At 51.5% G+C, this 20,903-nt stretch overlaps 1 protein-coding gene across 8 annotated transcripts in view; it reads left to right on the plus strand.

Moving 5' to 3' along the window:
• Positions 1 to 20,903, plus strand: part of CC1H1orf159 (chromosome C1 C1orf159 homolog) — a 34,314-nt gene that overhangs the window by 7,422 nt on the left and 5,989 nt on the right. For 5 of the 8 annotated variants that reach the window (XM_047872093.1, XM_047872092.1, XM_047872096.1 and 2 more), the window contains exons 2-9: positions 11,002 to 11,103; positions 11,183 to 11,271; positions 13,084 to 13,159; positions 16,910 to 17,092; positions 17,404 to 17,469; positions 18,930 to 19,064; positions 20,403 to 20,428; positions 20,526 to 20,556. In XM_047872093.1, coding sequence (XP_047728049.1) covers positions 11,200 to 11,271; positions 13,084 to 13,159; positions 16,910 to 17,092; positions 17,404 to 17,469; positions 18,930 to 19,064; positions 20,403 to 20,428; positions 20,526 to 20,556 — 589 coding nt within the window. In that variant the 5' untranslated portion in view covers positions 11,002 to 11,103; positions 11,183 to 11,199. Of the gene's footprint in view, positions 1 to 9,937; positions 10,018 to 11,001; positions 11,104 to 11,182; positions 11,272 to 13,083; positions 13,160 to 16,909; positions 17,093 to 17,403; positions 17,470 to 18,929; positions 19,065 to 20,402; positions 20,557 to 20,903 lie in introns of those variants that run through there. The other 3 variants (XR_007154954.1, XM_047872095.1, XM_047872094.1) reach the window with 2 other exon arrangements.

Raw genomic sequence — 20,903 nt, forward strand, 5'->3', positions numbered from 1 at the left:
GTAATTGGTGCCGCCGTAAGCATGGGGTGCGTGCACCTTTTTGAACTGGTGTTTTTGCTTTCTTTGGGCAAATCCCCGGAGTGGATTTACTAGATCATATGGTAGTTCTATTTTTAATTGTTTGAGGAACCTCCATACGGTTTTCCACAATTGCTGCACCAATTTACATTCCCGCCAGCAGTACACCAGGGTTCCTCTTTCTCCATATCCTCACCAGCACTTGTTATTTCTTGTCTTTTTTGTTGTAGCCGTTCTGACAGATGTAGGACGATCTCTCGTTGTGGTTTTGATTTGCATTGCCTGATAATTAGTGATGTTGATGTTTTCACAGATCCAAGTTTTGATTTTACTTTTGTTTCTAATTTTTGTCCATTTTCTATTTCATTAATTTCTACTCTTATTTTTATTATTTCCTTTCTTTTCCCTAACATGGGTTTAATTTGATCTTTTTCATCTTCTTAAGATGGAAGCATAGATCAATTATTTTACATGTGCCTTCTTTTCTTACATAAATATTTAAACTATAAATTTCCCTCTAAGCATAGCTTTAGCTTCTTACACAAAATCTGATATGTTACACTTCATGATCTTTCTGTTAAAATGGGTTTTTATTATTTATTTATTTGAGAGAGAACAAGTGGGGGAGGGGCAGAGAGGTGGGGTAGAGGATCCAAAGCAGGCTCTGCGCTGACAGCAGAGAACCTGATGCGGGGCTTGAACTTACAAACCGTGAGATCATGACCTGAGCCAAAGTCAGATGCTTTACCAGCTGAGCCGCTCAGGCTCCCCCCTTTCTGTTGAAATGTTTTGAAATTACCTTTGTTTCATCCGTGACTGGCTTAGAAGTCTATTGTTTAATTTCCAAATATTTGGAGATTTTCTAAATATCTTTTGTTATTGATTTTTAATATAATTCCATTGTAATCAGAGACTATGCTCTATGATTTTGATCCTTTGAAATTCATTGGTATTTGTTTATGGTTTAGCATGTGATCTCTTAGTAAATATTCTGTTTGCACTTAAGAAGAATGTGTATTCCATTTTTGTGGAGTGTCATGTTCTACAATTACGAGTTGAGTTACTTGAGAATTTTACCCAAATCTTTTATATCCTTACTAATTTTGTTTTCTACTTAATCAGTTATTCGAAGAGGGATGTTAAAGTCTTCAACCATGGTTGTAGATTTGTCTTTTTCCTTTTCACTCTGCCACCTTATTCTTTATGTATTTAGAAGCCTTCTATTAAGTGCATACGTATTTGAAATTGACTTATCTTCTTGGGGCACCTGAGTGGCTCAGTTTTTTTTTAATGTTTATTCATTTTTGAGACAGAGAGAGAGCAAGAGAGAGAGTATGATCAGGGGAGGGGCAGAGAGAGAGAGGAGAAGACACAGTATCCAAAGCAGGCTCCAGGCTCTGAGCTGTCAGCATAAAGCCCAACATGGGCTCAAACTCACGAACCATGAGATCATGACCTGAGCTGAAGTCGGACCCTTAACCGACTGAGCCACCCAGGTGCCCCTCCTTTCAAGATTTTTAAAGTTAATCTTTAGTTTCCAGTAATTTGAAAATGATGTGTCTAAGTATGGCTTTATTATATTTGTCCCATCTATGTCTTCCACCAAATTTGGAAAGGTTTTAGTCATTGTTTCTTCACATATTTCTTCTGCTCCACTATGTGTCTCTCCTCTTCTTCTGGAATGTATAATTACCCATGTGTTAGATGTTTCATACAGTTGTATTGGCCCCTATACCCCTCTTGGCGCTCTTCATGGTTTTCTCCCAGTCATTTCTCTTTTTTTCCTTCAGACTATGATTTCTATCAATCTTTGATGTTACCAAGTATTTCCTGTCACTCGCATTCTACTAAGCTGTTCAGTAAAGTTTTTATTTCAGATGCTATATTTTTCAGTTCTAAAATTTCCATTTTGCTCATTAAAAGTGTGTGTGTGTGTACATATACATATATATCTTCTATTTCTTTGCTGGGATTTTCTATATTTTTATTCATTTTGAGTGTATTTTCCTTTATCTCATTGGATATAATTATTAAGTCTGCTTTAAAGTGTTTGATCAATACCTGGGTCATAATATAATTAGTATCTGTTGTGTGCCTTTTCCCTTGAGAATGGCTGATGTTATTGTGGTTCTTCATATGCTTGATAATTTTGGATCGTATCCTATATACTGCAAATGTTATGTTGTGGAGACTCTGGATTTGATTATATTCCTCTGAAGAGAGTTAATGTTTTTGCCTAAGCATGCAACTACTTTCATTAGATTCAAAATGCAAATTCTGTCACACCTGTGATAAGTTCTGGCTCAGATCTCAATTCAGATGGCTTTTCAGCCCGGACTGCACACAGACAGTTCAAGACTTGGCTGGAAATCTGAGCAGAGTTTATACACAGAATCCCTCTTTCTCAGATTTCTCCTCTCACTCTTTAGCAGCACTGGTTGCCCAGCTCCTTCTCCTGGTTTCTCTACCAAGAAAGATAGTGGGCTTTCTATCAGAGTTTTCATCACCTAATACCACCACTGTGATGACTGTGCTGCCCTCGGGGTAAAGACACGAAAACAGGAAATGCATTCCGGGCTACTTCCTTTAAGTTTAAACTGCCCTCAAAATCTGCCTGTTTTTGTTCAGAGCCTTCAGGTAGCTGTTTTTGTCCAGAATGCATAATTACCAGTGGGAGAGTCATTTTGTTAGAAGCCAATTCTTCCATACTGGAAATAGAACTGCATGGCTTTTGTATTCAGAAACCAAAGCCACTTTAGTTTCCAAATGGGGGGCACAGGTGCCGTTTCCTAAGCACTACAGCTGTCAGCAACAGAACACTTGCAGGGAACTGCTGTGCCCCTAGAATATCATCTTCACTGGGCAGGAATTAGATAAAGACAGGCTTCGTGTGGGCCTCAGGACAGTAAACTAAGGATGCATGCTAAAAGACACTCTTATGGGATAAGAATATGAATCTAATTGCAAAAAGATAAATTTGAGATAATAAGTTGCACTTACCTTACTTTAATAGCCCCTTTTATCTTTAAAGCATTCTTCAAAGAACAACCAAATTAATAAATAATATTCTGACATTTAGTCTCCTATGAAGTGTTATTTTACGTCCTTAGAGACTGTATGTGAAGCTAGGGTTGGCCTTTCATGCCATATTGGTTTGAGAAGTATCAAGAAGTCTCTTGTTGTTGGGGTGTCTGGGTGGCTTAGTCGGTTAAGCATCTGACTTCAGTTCAGGTCATGATCTCACGGTCCAGGAGTTCGAGCTCTGCATCCGGCTCTGTGCTGACATCTCAGAGCCTGGAGCCTGCTCCAGATTCTGTGTCTCCCTCTCTCTCTGCCCCTCCCCTGCTTGCACTCTGTCTGTCTCAAAAATAAATAAACATTAAAAAAAACAAGTCTCTTTTTGCTGTAGATCCTGGTTCTCCAAGGGACGTGAATCTGTTCACTATCTAACAACAGCAAGAACAATGCTTATATAGCACTGACTGTGTGCCGAGGACCACTCTGAGTGATTTACATACAAGAACTCATTTTACCCTCTCAACAACGCCTATTATCAACCTGTTTTAAAGAGGACAAAACAGGGGCGCCTGGGTGGCGCAGTCGGTTAAGCGCCTGACTTCAGCCAGGTCACGATCTCGCGGTCCGTGAGTTCGAGCCCCGCGGCGTCGGGCTCTGGGCTGATGGCTCAGAGCCTGGAGCCTGTCTCCGATTCTGTGTCTCCCTCTCTCTCTGCCCCTCCCCCATTCATGCTCTGTCTCTCTCTGTCCCAAAAATAAATAAACGTTGAAAAAAAAAAAAATTAAAAAAAAAAAATAAAGAGGGCAAAACAGGTTTGCAGCAGATCCCACAGCAAGTACAGGCAGGGTAAGGAATGGGCCTGGCCTCTAGCTCTAGAACCTCTGCTCACCGACCATACTAAACTAGCATCTGAGAGTTTTTCAGCTGGAGCCGATGAATATGGCTTGTTTTACAACGTTGAACAAATAATATGTTTTACACATCTGCCCAAGTATGATGCAGTTCTACAGAAATTCTCAATTTAACAAGTGAAAGTACCCAAAATTGAAAAAAAAATATATATAATACATCTTTAACTATTATTTAAAGACTATTAACTGAAGTAAAAATAATACAGTCTGTTGTAGAATTTTCTCACATATGTAGAAGTAAAAGACATGCCAACAAGAGCTCTAGGGGTAGGAGGTGGTCTGGGGCCTGCTGTAAAGGTTCTCACGTTGCTCATGAAGTACAAGAGTATTTTTTAGACCACATAGACAATGATGAGTTTGATATGCATATTTAGTCTGTAGAGGAACCGCTAAAAAATAGCATAAAAAGGGAGAATTAAAAAATCAGTAGAGGAAATAAAATGGACTTTAAAAACTTGACTCACCCCCCCCCCCCAGAAAAAGGGAGGAAGAACAGAGAACAGAGGGGAAATACAGAATTCAAACATTAAGGTGGTAGATTTAAACTAAAATACTCTAATAACTGCATTAAATGTAAATGGATTAAATACTCCAAATAAAAAGTAGAGATTAGCATTTCTAATCATCAGGGAAAATGCTACTTTGCATCCATGAGAATGGCTATTATAAAAAAACAGAAATAACAAATGTTGACTAATTTTTTTAATTAGTCAAAATTTTTAATTTTTGAGAGAGAGAGAGTGAGAGAGAGCATGTGAGTGGGAGAGGGAGACACAGAATCTGAAGCAGGCTCCAGTCTCCGAGCTGTCAGCACAGAGCCCAACGTGGGGCTCGGACCCATGAAATGTGAGATCATGACTGGAGCCAAAGTCGGACGCTTAACTGACTGAGCCACCCAGGCACCCCCTAACCCCAATTTTTTTTTAATCTTGAAAGCAGAGAGAAGCAGCATATCACATAATAGTATAGCATTGCAAAGACTGAATCAGGGAACATGGAGGCCAGGGTCAAGTGGTATTGCACCCTAAAATACTAAAAAGAAAGAACTGTCAACACAGAATTCTGTACTCTCCAAGACTGAATGTGAAATGAAAGCATTTTCAGAGAAAGGAAAACTGATAGAATTTGTTGCTATCAAATGTGTACTGCTAAAAATGCTAGAGAAGTGTTTGTAGACTGAAGGTAAATACCAAAGTGAAATTCAGATCTTATGAGTGAATGATGAACATCAGGAATGGTAAATATCTGGGGGAAATGTTTTCTTTCTTTCAAGTACGTATTTTAATTTATTTATTTTTAATGTTTATTATTGAGAGCACAAGAGTGTGCGAGTGGAGGAGGGGCAGAGGGAAGGGGACAGAGGATCCGAAGCAGGATCCGCGCTGATGGCAGCGAGCCTGATGTGGGACTCGAACTCACGAACCTCGAGATCATGACCTGAGCCAAAGTCGGATATTCAACCAACTGAGCCAGCCAGGCACCCCTCAAGTACATATTTTTTAAAAAATTAAAACATCTCTTGTGTTTGCAATGTATGCAGATGTAATAGGTATGACAGTTGTAGCACAAAGAATAGTAAAGGATACACGAACCTATAGAGTTGCAAAGTTTCTAGATTTTTTAAAAAGTTTATTTATTTTGAGAGAGAGAGTGCAGGGGAGGGGCAGAGAGACAGGGAGAGAGAGAATCCCAAGCAGGTTCCATGCTGTCATCCCAGAGCCTGATGCAGGGCTCAATCTCATGAACTGTGAGATCATGACCTGAGTGAAAATCAAGAGTCCTGTGCTTAATTGACTGAGCCCCTTAGGCACTCTGCAGTGTCTACATTAAAAAAAATTTTTTTAATGTTTTATTTATTTTTGAGAGAGACAGAGAGAGACAGAGTGCGAGTGGGGGAAGGGCAGAGAGAGAGGAGACACAGAATCTGAAGCAGGCTCCAGGCTCCAAGCTGACAGCACAGAGCCCGAGGCGGGGCTTGAACCCATGAACTGTGTGACCATGACCTGAGCCAAAGTCGATGCTTAACTGACTGAGCCACCCAGGCACCCCTGCAGTGTCTACATTTTAGTAGAAGTGGTGCCATATTCTAATTAGGCTGTGAAAAAGGAAGCATTGTATGTTGCAGTCTCTATAGCAACAGCTATAAAAATACGCAAAGAACCAAAAGATAAACTGAAAAGAATTTTTTAAATATTCAAATAATATAAAAGAAAGCAGGAAAGAGAGAACAGAGGAATAAAACACCATAGAGACCAAAAGAAAACAAAATAGTAGCCATAGTGTCTTTATACATTTTTCAAAGCCCACATATACATCGAGAGTGACCATAAGGGTGTTTGGGTGGCTGAGTTGATTGAACGTCTGACTTTTGATTTTGGCTTGGGTCCTGACCTCACGGTCTGTGAGTTTGAGCCCCGAGTTGGGTTTTGTGCTCTTAGCTCTGACAGCACAGAGCCTGCTTGGGATTCTCTCTCTCCTTCTCTCTGCTCCTCCCCCATTCACACATGCACACATGCACACACACTCTCTATCAAAATAAATAAGTAAACTTAGAAAAACAAGAGTGACCATAGTGTAAATATGGACTTTGGGTGACAATGATGTGTCGGTATAGGTTCGTTGATTATACCAAATTACAGGATGTTGATAGTGGAGGAGGTTCTGCTTCTGTTGTGGTGGGGGACTATGGGAACTTGCTTACTTCCTGCTCAATTTTGCTGTGAACCTAAAACTGCTCTAAAAATATTTTATATATTAAAACAAAATAGAGGCACAAGCAGAAAACGGACAATAAAATGGTAGACCTAAGTCTAACAATAGTGATAATTACATTAAGTGTTAATGGACTGAACTCTCCAATTAAAAGGTAGAGATTGGGGCACCTGGATGGCTCAGTCGGTTTAGCGTCTGACTTCAGCTCAGGTCATGATCTCACAGTTCGTGAGTTCTAGCCCCGCATTGGGCTCTGTGCTGACAGCTTAGAGCCTGGAGCCTGCTTCGAATCCTGTGTCTCCCTCTCTCTCTGTTCCTCCCCTGCTCATGCTCTGTCTCTGTCTCTCTCTCTCTCTGTCTCTCTCTCTCTCCCTCCTTCAAAAATAAATAAAAACATTAAAAAAAAAAAAAAAAGGTAGGGGCGCCTGGGTGGCGCAGTCGGTTAAGCGTCCGACTTCAGCCAGGTCACGATCTCGCAGTCCGGGAGTTCAAGCCCCACGTCAGGCTCTGGGCTGATGGCTTGGAGCCTGGAGCCTGTTTCCGATTCTGTGTCTCCCTCTCTCTCTGCCCCTCCCCTGTTCATACTGTCTCTCTCTGTCCCAAAAATAAATAAACGTTGAAAAAAAAATTTTTTTTTAATGTATGTTTTTGAGAGAGAGACAGAGAAAAATAGAGTGTGAGCGGGGGAGGGGCAGAGAGAGAGAGAGAGAGAGAGAGAGAGAGAGGGACATAGAGAATCCAAAGCAGGCTCCAGGGTCTGAGCTGTCAGCACAGAGCCCGATACAGGGCTTGAACCCATAAACTGAGAGATGATAACCTGAGCTGAAGTTGAATGCTCAACCCACTGAGCCACCCAGGTGTTCAATTTTATTTTTTTATTTTAGAGAGAGAGTGCACATGAGTGGGGGAGAGGGCAGAGAGAGAGAGAATCTTAAGCAGGGCTCAATCCCACGACCTTGGGATCCTGACCTGAGCTGAAATCAAGAGTCGAATGTTCAACTGACTGAGCCACCCAGGTGCCCCAAGAAGGAAAATATTAAAAAAAAAAAAAAATCCCAGGGACAGGTAGGCTGTTTTAATTTAATTTTAATTTTTTAAATTAATTTATTTTGAGAGAGAGAGGGAGGGAGGGAGGGAGAGAATGAGTGGGGAGGGGCAGAGGGAGAGGGAGAGAGAGAATCCCAAGGATGCTCCAAACTTCAGTGTGGAGCCCAGTGTGCGGCTCAGTCCCACAAACTGAAATCATGACCTGACCCCAAATCAAGAGTCAGATTCTCGGGGCACCTGGGTGGCGCAGTCGGTTAAGCGTCCGACTTCAGCCAGGTCACGATCTCGCGGTCCGTGAGTTCGAGCCCTGCGTCAGGCTCTGGGCTGACGGCTCAGAGCCTGGAGCCTGTTTCCGATTCTGTGTCTCCCTCTCTCTCTGCCCCTCCCCCGTTCATGCTCTGTCTCTCTCTGTCCCAAAAATAAATAAATGTTGAAAAAAAAAATTAAAAAAAAAAAAAAAAAAAAAAAGAGTCAGATTCTCAACCAACTGAGCCACCCAGGCACCCCCACAAAGGATAATCTTTTTATCAAACAGTGCTATAACCCCTGGACACACATATGAGAAAAATGAACCTTGATCTTTGCTTCCAACCATACACAAAAGTAACTCAAAGTGTAAAACCTAAAACTCTAGAACTTCTAGAATAAAACGCAGGAATGACCCTCGGGTCAAGGCAGAGATTAACCTTAGGACACAAAAAGCAAGAAATGTAAAAGAAAAAATGGATGCATTGGATTTTATCAAAGTGAAAACATTTGTTCTTCTGGATCCCATGTGAAAATGAAAAGTCAAGCCGCAGATGGGAGGAAATACTTGCAATATACTAACATCTGAAAATACACATATCTGACAAAGAGCGTGTGAAGAGCTATTATGACCCAGTGATAGAAGGACAGCCAGTTAAACAAAATGGACAAATGATTGAAGAAGACATATGAGGGTGAGGAACCATCATTAGTGACCAGAGAAATGCAAGTTAAAGCAACAGTGAGATGCTCACGGCACAGCCACCGACACAATGCCCACTGTTGGCGAGAATGTGGAGCCGAAGAGCCCTCACACCGTGCTGGTGGGAGCGCACGTGGCACCGCGGGAGACTGACCGGCAGGTTACACTTCCCTTGACCCCGTTGCTGCAGTACTGAGTGCTTACCCGAGAAATTAAAGCAAATGTCCACGCAAAGATATGTATAAAAATGTCCACAGTAGCTTTATTCACAGCCACTAAAATCCAGAAACAGTCCAGGTGAACATCAGCAGGTGGTTGGGTAAAGGCAACGTTGCGTATCATTCAGCCATAAAAGGAACGAGGTACAGATGAATCTAAAGATTATCATTTCAAATGGAAGGAGCCAGGCACACAAGTGTACACACTGTGTTCATTTACGTAGAATTCTAGAAAGTGCAGGCCGATGCAGTGACAAAGGTCAGCCCCGTGGGTGCATGAAGCCAGGGTTGAGGGAAGGACGGCAGAGGGGCTCAGGCGTCGTCTGTGGGTGGCAGAGACATCCTGCACAGCGTGTCCGAACTCACCGAGTTGTGTGCTCTATGTGGATGCGGTTTATTGTGTGTGAATTATACCCTAAGAGGTTGACTGACTAGCAGATGATAGTGTTGGTTAAAATATGTACTTCTGATTCCTGAATTGAAAGGGTGTTTTGTGACTTAGTATGACCCTGGGGTTGCCTCTTAACCACAGATTGAGCTGAAGGTCCCATGACATTTAGAGTTTCCACAAGGCACGGAGAGATAGATGGCCTCTACTGAGCCAACCTTACATGGGCAAAAATGGAAAAGATGCGATCACACCCTGTAGATGAGGGTCAGTGCGTCTGTGACATCAGCAGTTGCTGTCCTAGAAAGAAGGTGCATGTCGAATAAAGCGTGCGTTTTGAATGGATGGCATGAATGAGGGGCAGCAAGGGGGCTCTTAACAAGGCCTGATAGTTGTTTCTGCCTGTGTAGGGCTTCTAGCATGAAGCGGATAACAGGACGGAGCCCCGCCCTTGTTCCTATACCGCCCTCCTGAATGTGTCATCCTGCCTTCACCCTCCCTCCCCGCCGCGCTCAGAACCCTGGGGCCCACAGTGCAAGGGGCCTGTCAACCATCCTCGGCAGTGGGGCTCTTCCCCAGGACCCCCAGCCAGGAGCTCGCCCACCGCCTGGTCTTGATGGGCCCTCGGCTGGCTGAGGGGGTGGTTTCTCATTCCCCGGCTCCAAATGGGTTCCTTGCCGACCCACCTTGCCACTGTGGAAGCTTCATCTCCAGGAACCTGAACAGGTTCCCTGAATAAGCGGCTCTTTCTGTCAAGTAAAAAGTCCTTTTATTTTTTTTAAAAACCTTTTTTTAATGTTTTATTTATTTTTGACAGAGACAGACAGAGCATGAGCGGGGGAGGGGCAGAGAGAGAGGGAAACACAGAATCCGAAGCAGGCTCCAGGCTCCGAGCTGTCAACACAGAGCCCGACACAGGGCTCGAACCCACAAACCGTGAGATCATGACCTGAGCCGAAGTCGGACGCTCAACCGACTGAGCCACCCAGGCACCCCATAAAAAGTCCTTTTAGAGTTGACTTTTCTATGTCCAAATATTTAGCCAGCTGTGTTTTGGACAGATTATAATTATGGTTACCACCCTGTAAGTTAACAGAAATTTGTTCAAAACTGAAACAATTCACTGCAGGGGTTGTGCGGGTTAGTGGGTTTTCTCTGACCACATTGGAAGTGTGGCAGCGTAAGCACATCTCACGGGCTGTGGAGTTTTGAATTTGCTAGTGTCAGGAAACTTACCTACTGCGTGGGGCCCCATCAGCCATCAGAAGTCCTCTGCTCTGGAGTTGTCCTCAAGTTGTGGTTTTAGGTAGTACTTTTATCACCCAAGCTGACATCTTTCCTGCAGTTTCCATGACACGAACAGGGTGAGTAGCAGAAAATTATATGACTGCAGGTCCCTAACTGGCCCGCGCTGGCCCCAGAGGCACCTCGCTGCCCAGGTGTTCTGTGTCTTGGTGAAAATGGTTGAGTTGGGGTTTCCCTAGGACAGAACAAGATGGCAGATGGACAACATCCATCTGAGCTCATGAGTAGGACGGGCTGGTCCAGAACCCCCTTGTGCTTAGTCCTTTCAGGAGGCAGTGAATGGCTGAAAGCTTTGGAGGAAGCAGTGAGTCTATCCAGCTCCAGCTCCAGACGGACTGAGCACAGCCCCTCCAGTCCCCCAGCTCCGGGGGCTCCTTGTGGTGAGTCCAGTCGACCTGGGAACAACGGGCCTCAACTGTGTGCCTTGGTTTGCAGGCCCGGGACCAGGGATCTGCGGCTTCTTAGCAACCCCACCCTGCCCCCTGAGCACTGGGCGACAGGCTCTGGATGTCTGCAGCTCCCATCCCAGAAGGCCAGGTAAGGGTCCGGCACCTCGGCCCCCACGGTGCCCAAGAAGGAGGTGCCTGCACCCACACAGTGCCCCTGTCTGTTGCAGACCCTGCGCTCTGGGACATGGAGCTCCAGCGCGCTGTCCTTCTGGCGGGTCTCCTGGTGGAAGTTGCTAGCAAATCCTCAGAAAGTGTGGTAGGTGACGCGTCACGGGGCAGCATGGGTGCCAGGAAGTACAGTCTTCCCAGTTGCTTGCCCCGAGGGGCCTCACCCTTCGACCTTTGGGGGTCACCCTTGCTCTGGCCCCAGAGACACTGACTGTGCCCTCTGTCATGGTCAGGGAGGCCTGTGCCACATGGAGGTCAGCAAACACATGCCCCCAACTGTCACCTGTTCTGTTATGTCCCCTAGAACCGCCTTTCTGTCTCTGCCAAAGTGAACCTGTTGCTGTAGCTGAAATAGGGTCTCTACACAGCTGCCCCCCACTGGCCCTGAATGGAGCCTGCGGGCTTTCTGCCTGACAGCGGGGTGGTTGGAGACTGCTTACTCCAGGCAAGCAGTGGCATAAGGCAGGGTCTGCCCCAGGCTTCCTGTGACCAGGTGCCCTGGCTCTCCCAAGCCACACGTCATCCAGGCCAGGTGGGGCCTTCCACCACTCTGCCTCTGCTAGGGTTGGGTGGAATGGGATGGCTGGGGTGTCCCTCGTGGGCTGGGCCTCAGCTGTGAACCGGCCTTCGACACTTCCCGTGGTGGTGTGGGTACCCCGTGCCATTCCTTAGACGCCTTACTGTTCACTGTGGTCTTGTCGCAAGAAACAAAAGCTCAGCTACGATAAACACACTGCGCCGAGCTCCCCTTGGAAACCCCTCAAGTCTGGTCCCGTAAACGCCAGCGCTTGGCATGTCTGTCCCCCGCGTGGTGCACTCCTGCGTGCTCACCCAGCAGGTGTGAGGTCATACCCCACAGCCTGCCCTGGTCTGGGCACTTCCTCTTTGATGGCCAAGCTGAAAACCCCCGGTGGAAGGCATCCGTAGCATTTCTGAGAACATCGGTGGACTAACCAGGACCCAGGGGGTGACTCTTTTGTTGGGAGTGAGGGGCAGACACACCTCACCAGGGAGGCCAGGGCCGCCTGGGTTTATCTTCATATCTTATTATAGCCGAGAAAAACGTGTGTGTCCTTTTTTCATGAAGGAGTCCACATGTGTCCCTGCAGTAGGGTTTAGCACCTCTGTCGTCTGGCAGGTGGCGAATAGCCAGGCACACCTCATTTTATCGCGCTGTGCAGACCCTACATTTTTCCAGATTGAAGGTTCGCGGCCACCCTGCGTTGAGCGAGTCTGTGGGTGCCACGTTTCCACCAGCATCTGCTCACAACGTGTCTCTGTGCCACGTTTTGGTGATTCTCACAATATTTCGACTCTTTCATTACTATCACATTTGTTACGGTGACTTGTGATCAGTGATTATGACCCACTGAAAGTTCTGGCGACGGCCAGCATTTTGTAGCAGCAGAGCAGTTTTAATTAAGGCACGTACATTGTGTTTTAGACACGACGCAATTGCACGCCTAATGGACTGTAGTGTAAACGTAACTTGTACACATACCTGAAACCAGAAAATTCACTTGACGCGCTTTATTGTGGTCTGGAACTGAATCCGCGGTACCTCTGAGTAAAGCCCGTCAATCATTTCTTGGACTGAAGTGCCCCACAGTGTATCCGCCTGTGGTCCGCCGGGCGATCGGCAGCAGCTCCGCCCCGGACCCGAGACCCACCTGGAGAAAGGGCCACGGCCCCCACCACCTCCCAGGCGAGGCCTTGGGTGGTCAGCCGGGCAGGCAGTGGAGGGAAGCGACAACATAAACCTCGGTCCCAGAAGTGTTCCCGGGACCGCTCCCTGCCCCTCCTCGCTGCCCCAGGCCAGGGCCGTTCCCAGCCTGGCCTGCTTGTCCTGCCCGAGCGTCCGGCTGTGGGGTCTGGCAGCTCATCACCGTCTCCCCTCTAGGGCCAGCAGCCTGAATGTTGTGTGGACTTGGTGGATGTCAACACCACCTGCCAGAGCACAAGCCCGTGTGGCCCAGGTAAGCTGCTTTGGCATGAGCCAACCCTGACCGGTCATCACCAGCGTGGTGACGAGGACAGTGCTCATGTGAACTCTGCTGAGCTCACCGTGCCTGGTGTGAGCAGGAGGGCACACGGCCCCTCAGGAAGGACGCTGGAGAGGCCTGGGAGCTGGGCCAGGGGCTGGGAGAGCGGACAGAAGCCGCAGGAAGGGGACAGGACCGCGTCTGAGCCTCCCTCCTGGCCAGCAGCCCGGCTGCCTCTTCTTGGGCAGAAGGGGCAGGACCCCGTGAGGAGACTGGCTCCGGGCAGTGGGAGGTGTGGGGGAAGCGAGACTCTACCTCTCCTCCTAGGGTGTCCGGCCGGACGATTCGCGGGGACAAGCCCCCAGCCCGAGTAACATAAGCTTTATGTGACACGGGAGCCTCATAAAAAAGCCAAGACGGGAGCGCTCACGCGCCAGGCTGAGCAGGGAGAGGCGACTGCGGGAAAGTAGGCTGTGTGTGGGGTGGAGGCAGGTGAGGGCGACCTTAACGAGGTCCGCCGGGCTCGGGTCCCTGGCGATGCGCGCGTTCCTTTCCCCCTGCTGCGTGGGCGTCCTCCACGTGGGGCCTTTGTCCCTGCTTCTCAGGGAGAGAAAGGGACGCCAGAGCCCTTCTTGGTCCTGTGTTTTGAGGGTCTTTGGCTCAAAATAATTTTTGTGTGAAAGAGGCATATTTTGGGGTGACGTTCGGGTTCCCTCAGCCCCCACTTGAAACTTCATCCTCAGAACGTTTCACACATTAAAAGCCAAGCTGGTAGCCGAGGGAGATTTGCTTGGAAGTTGAGATAAGGGACGGGCAGTGGGAGAAAGAGCGTAGTGGAGTGGGCAGGAAAGAGCGGGTCTGAGCCCCTGGTGGCGCGCCTCGGGCTCGGTGTCCTGGTGGCCGTCCGCCCGGTGAGACCGATGCTCAGGCCGGGCCTCCACCGGAACGAGGCCTCGGCATGGCGTGAGCGGGCAGGTGTGTAGTCAGAGGCATTTCTGGGGAAACAAAAGAAAACGATGTGAATGGTGGTAGCGAGTTACAAACCTGGTTTTTCAGTCTAGAGGCCAGTCTCTAAGTACCTTTCTGGATGCTGCACTCAAAGCCCGTTTGGGGGGTGAGGACAGCAAGAGGCAGTCTGACGGATTTCCCGGGTTGCACCGCGGCGAGTGTCTCTGGTGAGGTCGTGGGGCTTCTCGTGAGCTTCCCGAGTGGCCCACACGGCAGCAGGCACGAGGTTGTCCACACGTGAGGTGTCGAGGTGACTTCTGCAAGGTTCGTGTCAAGATGTCCAGCCTCAGCTTTCAGGGCTTTGGGGAGACGGCAGTTTTAGTTCTTTTTTTTTTTTTTTTTTTTTTTTTTAAATGTTTGTTTATTGCCCGCCTGGGCGGCTCAGTCAGTGAAGCATCCGAGTCTTGATTTCGGCTCAGGTCACGATCTCACGGTTCGTGGGATCGAGCCCTGCGTCAGCCTCTGTGCCTGCTTGGAATTCTCTCTCTCTCCCCCTCTGTCTGCCCCTCCCCCTACTCGTGCACGTGTGCTCTCTCTCTCTCTCCAAATAAATAATAAACATTCAGCACGGAGCCCGTCGTGGGGCTTGATCCCACGAACCATGAGATCATGGCCTGAGCTGAAACCAAGAGTTGGATGCTCAACCAACTGAGCCACCCAGGCGCCCCGAATTGAATTTGTTTTTAAAATAAGTCTAGCCTCACTAAACTTGGCCCGATTACCTAGCCAAGTGCAGCAAGAATAGTGATTAACCATTTAGACTTTTAAGTCTGCCTTGCTGGACCTTTTCACAAGGAATCTTAGGTTGGACTCTCAAGGCTGGGAAGCCAAGCCAAGGACTCGCCATCAGACCTTACCTGCAGTACCTATAGATGTTGGTGAATTCCTCTCTCCTTTTTTTTATGTTATGTATTTTAAAAAAAAATTTTTTTTTCAACGTTTATTTATTTTTGGGACAGAGAGAGACAGAGCATGAACGGGGGAGGGTCAGAGAGAGAGGGAGACACAGAATCGGAAACAGGCTCCAGGCTCTGAGCCATCAGCCCAGAGCCTGACGCGGGGCTCGAACTCACGGACCGCGAGATCGTGACCTGGCTGAAGTCGGACGCTTAACCGACTGCGCCACCCAGGCGCCCCTATGTTTATGTATTTTAGAGAGAGGGAGAGAGAGAGTATGTACGAGCAAGGGAGGGACAGGGAGAGAGGGAGACAAAGGATCTGAAGCAGGCTCTGAGAGTGCACTGCCCGACGTGGGGCTCGAACTCACAAACTGTGAGATCATGACCTGAGCAGAAGTTGGATGCTTCACCTATGGAGCCCCCCAGGCGCCCTGAATTCCCCTCTTCTCAAGGTCAAAATACCCTTAAGTTTCCTGGATTGGCCAGGAAGTGAGCTTCCTTACTCACCTATAAGTGAGGCTGGGAAGTATCAGGTGGTTTTCCTTCCTTCCTTCCTTCCTTCCTCCCTCCCTCCCTCCCTCCCTCCCTCCCTCCCTCCCTTCCTCCTTCCCTCCTTCCCTCCTTCCTTCCCCTTTCCTCCCCTCCCCTCCCCTTCCCGTCCCTCTTTTCCCTTCGCCTCTTATCTCCCCTTCCCTTCCCTTACGGATTTTTTTTTTTTAAGTAATCTCTACACCCATCGTGGGGCTTGAACCCATGACCCTGAGATCAAGAGTCACACGCTCCGCTGACCGAGTCTGCCAGGCACCCCTCCTGTGGTTTTTCAAAAGCGGCTTCATTGGCTTCATAAAGTCAACCTTAGCTCCTTTGTCTGGTCACCAGTCCTGGCTCTCTAACTGTGCCTTGTCTCTGCACAAAGCAGCCCAGCCCTGGGCCTCCTTGGGGCCGGCAGCCCTGCACCGCTTTGCCCGGTTACTTGCAGCCGGTTGGAGGAGTGCTTCCCAGAAGAATGGCCTCGCCGGCACCGGGTCTGTTCCGGGACCCCATGCTCCCAGGCCTCCTGGTGTGGTGCTGGGCCTGTCTGCCCGCGGTACCACAGGAGTAACCGCTGGTCAGTCTTCAGGCCTGCCATCCACTTAGCGTCATCTCACAGTGACACATTGTGTAGATTAAACGTCGCACCTGAGTCTGGGGCTTGTCCCTGGACACTGCCCCAGCGGCCAGTGCTAGCATTTAGGCCCAGGTCAGTACCTGCAATCGAGCATGTGTTTGCTTAGCCTCTGTGCTAAATGTTGGGGATGTTAAGAAAAAATAAAGGTACAAGACACAATTCTTGCCCTTAAGGGGTTCCCTGGCTACTTGGCAAAACAGACTGTCCATGAACCGCTGGCCGGTGAGAGCTGGGCTGCTCCCAGCACCGGGGGAGGGGGAGGCTGCTGGCCGGCACATCAGTCTGGGACCTCCCCGGGGAAGGGCGCGGAGGGCGGGGACAACACGGGGGCAAGGGTCACCCCTGGGCTGGAGGCAGTGCCACTGACGGGGCAGGGTGAGGGCCGGCGGTCAGGCCATCGTGGTCCTCCCACGGCCGTGCGTGGCGCCCGCCTGCAGGATTTTATGAGACGTCCGGTAAAGGAGCCCGCAGGAGCCCCTGGGTGAGCGAGCTCGCCGCGGCTCCCGTCGAGTTTGTTTCTTTTTCTGAGAGCAGGTATGCCGCTCCATCCAGACCTGCAGAACACACATTCTTGGACGAACTCTCATTTCTCCAAGTCAGAATACAGAAAAGCCCCCTGAAGACAGCTGGCGTGGGTCACTCGCAGCTGAGTCACTGTCTCTTGCGCAGGCTGCTACAGGCACCGGAACGAAGACGGCAGTGTCAGCTGCGTCCGATGCAGAAATGGCACCTACCACGGCTCCGAATGCAGAGGCCGCACGTCGCTGCCCGGCCGCCCCGCGGCACCCCCCACCGGGCCCGCCTGGCCTGCTTCCCGCCGAGGGGCCTCGTCTCCAAGTTCTGGAGGAACGGGTGGGAGTTGCCTTTCTTGTTCCCACAGCAGCGGGTGGCCCACCTCGCCCGGGACCACCAGCCGTCGAGTGACCACCCTCGCTCGGGTCCCCTCTGTGCCCAAATCCTTGTCCCTGCGGGACGGCCATGGGGCGAGGGCAGCTGTGTCCCCATGGCCACCTCCCTTTCTGGTTTCTGGCCTGTGATTCCCCGCTGAGCTGTGTCTCTGGTCCCCTGGGTGTCCTCAGTTGGGTCCCCGTGCGTGGTCCAGACCTGCCCGTGGGTCTGGGCTGCCCGGGAGCCGGCACACTGACACGTCTGCTTCCCCACAGCCGCTGGCTGGGGCACGCACTTCCCGGTGAACAGGAGCACAGGGACACCGGGGCGGCCTCATTTCGGTAAGTCTCTGGCTCACCGGCCCAGAGCGGGGCTTCTGCCAGGTCTCGGTGGAAAAGGGGGCATTCCTAGTGCCCGTGACCACTTACGCCGGCCTCAGCAGGGCCACGGCTAAGGCCAAGGTCGAACTGCAGCCCGGCCGAGGGATCTATGTGCGAGAACCCTGCCCGATCACAGAGCGGGGCTGGTGTCAGTGAGCACAGGCAGGAGGCCTTTGCCACAGCACTCACACGTGCCCCCGAGGTTCTAGTTAGTGGAAGGCCACCTCACCCGTGGCCTCAGTCCTGGCCCACCCAGCCCCTCAGTCTGCAGAAACTCTGGGTGTGTGGTTCTCTGGAGACTGGATGGTGCCCTGAGGTCCCCTTGCCTCCCTCCGCTGTGGCTCTTCTGGGGATGTGGGGTCTGGCCTGCAAACACTGCGTGCCAGGCCGAAGAGCCCATCACACCACCCGGTCCTCAGGGCCAGACACAGGCCCCCCTCCTGCACACTCTGTCCTCAGCCTGCTCCTGATCACTGGGCGTCCCATCCCGTCCGAGATACGGCACGGTCCTGCCACGGAGGTGTGGCACCCCAGCCGCTGGGGCCACTGCAGTCGGGGAGCAGGACCGGCCCCGGGAGTGGTCGCCTCTTCTGAGGTGACCGGGTCGTGACGGGGTCTCGTGACCTGCAGACGCTGGGCCTTCAGCAGAGGACACGTTGTACGTGGACTGAGAGGGCTCTGGCCTTCTGCACAAGTTTCAGGACCAGAAGCAAGTGGCTTTGTGCTGACCTGGACCACCAAGGTCAGCCACCAGAGGAGGAGTTTTAGGGCGGGGTCAGCAGAGACGGCCCCAGCCTCCTGGGATACCGTGCCGGGCCTAGCAGTGGGGGTGCTGATGGCGGAAGGCCGCGAGTCTGGCTGTCGGGCCCATTTTCCCTGCAGCAGGTTTGGGGCGGGACACCCTTGCCAAATGAGCTGGAATTCATCCCCGCTTCTAGGTTCCAGTGTAGCCACAGCCGCGCCTCATGCCTGTCCACAGGCAGTCTGAGAGCACTTTCCCCACAGTTGCCATCCAGAGCCCCCACCCACGGGCCCAGCCAGCCTGTCCTGCTGACCCGTGTAGGTAAAGATGGGCAGGCATCGTGGGCCCAGGGTCCCCTCTGCTGAGCGGCCCCCAGGAGGGGAGGATGTCGTGGGAACCGCTGCCTCTGAGTCGAGGGCTTTGACCTGGATGCCAGGGGTACGGGAGCCCACAGTCCGTGCCGAGCCTTTGGGAAGGAGACGGGGACCCCGGGGCCTGCTGTTCTCGGGGGCTGGAATCCTCAGCCCTCTCCATATCCCACCCCGCTGTGAGAAGCCTGAGGTGGAGGGAGGCTGAGCACCTCAGCCCCACAGCCCAGGTGTGTTCAGGAACAGGGGTCTGGGGGGTCCCCTGAGGCCTGTCCAGGCTTGCCACTGGCTGCCACTCACTCTGCTCACAGGGGGCCCTCAAGTGGCAGCCTCTCTCTTCCTGGGGACATTCTTCATCAGCTCTGGCCTCATCCTCTCCGTGGCTGGGTTCTTCTATCTGAAGCGAACCAGTAAACTCCCCAAGGTCTTCTACGGAAGAAACAAAGGTATTTCCTCCTGCCACCGTGGCAACACCCTGCTGAGCCAGAGGGTCCTGCCCAGTGCACACACCCGCACGGAGCCGCGGGTACTGCCTGGGGGGCACGGAGAAGTGGGGGCCGGGGTGGCGAGATCCAGGGTGCCCAGCAATGAAGACTCCTCACAGAACGACAGGAAGGGGACTGGCTTGTCACGTGGTTCTTGTGTCTGAGAGTAAGAGGGGCAGCCACTTCCTAGGGAGGCTCCCGTGTGGATTCTGTGGGACTCTCAGGGTGGAGGTGTTGGCGAGACTCCACCTCAGGGCATCACAGCGGGGTCGCTGATGCGGGGTGGGAGGGGTGTGGGGAGGGGGTGACATCCCTGGTCGAGGGGCCACCTGCCTGCAGCTCCTCCAGCCAGCTGTCTCCTCTCCCTGTCCTGCCTCCCTGGGACTGGGGGGGACAGGCAGGCTGGTGCAGGGACAGTGGGGCCCCATGCCACTCCAGCTTACCCCGGACTGGATTGCAGACCCGCCTCCCTCCCGAAGATATGGGTGTCACTCCTGCCGTGCCCTCGGGTGTGCCGGGCAGATGGTCTGGCCGACGGATCTGATCCTACAGTGGACAGTGCTGGGGGTGATTAGCTAGAGCTTCCTTACCTGGCCTCAGTGAGACCCTGTCCACCCGCTGATGGCCAATGCTGGGGGCCTCCGAGGGGCTGTTGTAGCTCGAAGGTCCTGAGAGCCGGGGGCCGGGCCCCCACGCCAGTCAGGATGGGCACTCCGAGTCCACCGTGGGAGGCTGCTCCACTGCAGTGGCCACGGAGGTCCTGGTGTGTCAGTGCAGTGGCCGGGGCACTCCCACTCCGAGCCTTCTCCCTACCGCCCCCAGAGCTGCTCCTGGGCAGCCTAGGTGCCCACCCAGAGCGCAGGGGTGCATAGCGGCCTACCCAACGGAGGTGAGAAGTGGGCACTGTGGTGGTCTTCTGAGGCGGGCCCTCAGCCCTGGGCCTCACCTGGAAATGCAGGCAAGGGTAGAGCCTTCTCTGTCTTCCTGACGGTGCTGGAGACCAAGAGAAATGTGCCTGCTGAGGGCTGGCTTGTGGCTCCGCCAAGAGGGCCTGGGAGGGCGGCTCTCCCTGGGGTGCTTGGGGGCCCGTCTCCCCAAGTGCATCTGGGAAGTGTGGCCGGACAGACCACTGCTAGGCTGAGGGCACTGCTGGGCAGGTGTGTGGAGGTGGGGCTGGGCTGAGCCTGGAGCGGGGAAAGAGCCTCTGCGGGCCCTGGGGACCCCCTCCCTAGGCGAGGGACCCCCGCCCCGGGCGAGGCAGCTATGTGGCCTCCAGGTGACGCCTGTGTTTGCCCGCAGCCCCTGCCCTGCAGCCTGGCGAAGCTGTAAGTAACCAGAAGGATGGGCTGAGTGCCCCCGTGTCGTGGGCCTCTGTGCTGGGGGCCACCTGCACTTCTCACTGTGCCTTTTCTCCTTTTCAAGGCTGCTATGATTCCCCCGCCACAGTCCTCAGGTACGTCAGTCCTCATCTCAGGGTGAAAGATTTCAAAATTGTCCCTCCCTTGGGATCAGCCGCCCTCAGGGACCACTGCAGGACTGGGCTCTGCAGGCACCCGCCCCTGTAGTTCTCGGGACACCAGGTTCTCCCCTCATCAGCCACGGGACACTGGGTTCCCCCGTCGTCAACCACGGGACACCGGGTTCCCCCATCGTCAGCCACGGACACCGGGTTCCCCCATGGTCAACTGCAGCTCTCATGCCTTTTCCTTTCGTTCCTGACATGCTGAGTCTGTCGGGAGAGAAGGAGAATACCCAGCAGAGGGTCTGGGGCCATCCCCGGAAGCCTTTGCTTGGCCCTCC

This window comes from Prionailurus viverrinus, chromosome C1 (genome assembly GCF_022837055.1).
Source record: "Prionailurus viverrinus isolate Anna chromosome C1, UM_Priviv_1.0, whole genome shotgun sequence".
NCBI classification, from domain to species: domain Eukaryota; kingdom Metazoa; phylum Chordata; class Mammalia; order Carnivora; family Felidae; genus Prionailurus; species Prionailurus viverrinus.